At 51.2% G+C, this 1,606-nt stretch overlaps 1 protein-coding gene across 1 annotated transcript, besides 1 other annotated feature; it reads left to right on the forward strand.

The window, feature by feature from the left end:
- Positions 1-462, forward strand: Tco025E_08654 (uncharacterized protein; the record flags this gene model as incomplete). Its single annotated transcript, XM_029375497.1, has 1 exon — positions 1-462. A coding segment is annotated over one exon (462 nt), but the record flags the coding sequence as incomplete, so codon positions are not given.
- Positions 463-1,264: 802 nt separating this feature from the next.
- Positions 1,265-1,297: a sequence feature (A-rich).
- Positions 1,298-1,606: the final 309 nt, after the last annotated feature.

Below are 1,606 nucleotides of genomic sequence, written 5' to 3' on the forward strand. Positions count from 1 at the left end.
TTCTTGGCTGCTGGCTTCTTGGCTGCTGGCTTCTTGGCTGCTGGCTTCTTGGCTGCTGGCTTCTTGGCTGCCGGCTTCCTCGCAGCCTTCTTGGCTGCAGGCTTCTTGGCAGCTGGCTTCCTCGCAGCCTTCTTAGCAGCTGGCTTCCTCGCAGCCTTGTTGGCTGCCGGCTTCTTGGCAGCTGGCTTCCTCGCCGCCGCAGACTTCTTCGGGGAGGCCTTCCTGGGTGAAGTCTTCTTCACGGGCGAAGCAACAGCCACAGCGTCCGACATGTTTCTTTCCCTTTTTTTGTTTTCTTGTGTCGAGTTCTTTTCGTGCACAATCAGCAGACTCTTCCACACAAAGAAACGGCAGGGGGAGCAGTACCCAGACGGCACGCGGCGCAAGAGACTGCGTCAATCTGGAAGTGTGTCCGAGAGGGCCCGAGTTATAGTACCTACTAAACAGAGAGTTCGCAAGTGATGTGGTAAGAGTATTTATCAACTCTGAACCAAAAAAAAAAAAGTTGTTTTCACTTCTTCTCCCATAATGTTCTGAACTTTGCTTATTCATTTGTTCTATTTTGCTGTTGTTGTTGCATTTTTTATTTTTTCCTCTCATTGGCCGTTTACTTTTTCCTTTGTTTTTTTTTTGTTACAGGGATTTTAATTATTGTCCTGTAACCGTAACTTTCAAGGGAAAACTTGTTTGGGATATCTTTCTTCCTCCTCTGACAGTGTGGGTCACCTTGCACAACTTAAGCAGCCGTTTGCCCCCTATCGCCCGCTGTGTGCCCGATTGGACTTGGCAGACTAATAGGGGTCCATCGTTGCCTGCGTTTCTTTTTGTTTTCTTGTATCTTTTTGTACTTCGTCTTCCCCCCAACCCTGTTGCTTTGCAAACATCGGGGGAAGCTCGCTGCTGGCGTGCGGCAGGGAGGGGCGTCCGTCACGCACCCCACGGCGGCGGCAGAGAAAGCAAACTAAGTACCAGAACGTGTTTGCCGCGGGAACGAATTGCACGCACAGAAGCAAAGTGCGTTTGTCGTCGGGCTTCGCCCCCGGATGCCGCTCACGCACACACCGCAGTTTCACGCAGCCTGCGGCGCAGCGTGGCACCGCGCGTTGTCCCGTCCCCCGCCGACGCTGAAGAAGTAACGGGGGGGGGGGGGGGAAGGCGTCAACCCTGTCGCAAAGGCCGGGGTGGGGGGACGAGGGAACGCAGCAACGCAAGACCCACTTACGCATCCCACAAGCAGAGGGACCAAAACAAAGAAGGAAGCGGCAAAAACAAAAAAAAATTACAAATATAAAAAAAAGAGAGAGAGGAGGGGGGAGAGGGGGAGCAATACAACCGAAACGTGTAGAAAAACGAAAGAAGGGAGATGCGTAATTGTACATGTTGCGCATGTATGTAAGTACACATACCGCAAGGCCGTGCACCTTCGAAGGCACATATGAGAAGGGAAAAGGAGGAAACATAGTGCAACCAGACGGTTACACAGTCGCATCAAAACAAAGGCAGTGCGAAGGAAAACGACCCGGGAGCAAAAGCGCATAAAAAGACACGAAAAATAGCAGAGACTAAGGAAGCAAGTAAAAGCAAGAGAAAAAAAAAAGATACGAGG

Source organism: Trypanosoma conorhini, assembly GCF_003719485.1.
Source record: "Trypanosoma conorhini strain 025E chromosome Unknown Tco_14.4_contig_00838, whole genome shotgun sequence".
Taxonomy (NCBI): domain Eukaryota; phylum Euglenozoa; class Kinetoplastea; order Trypanosomatida; family Trypanosomatidae; genus Trypanosoma; species Trypanosoma conorhini.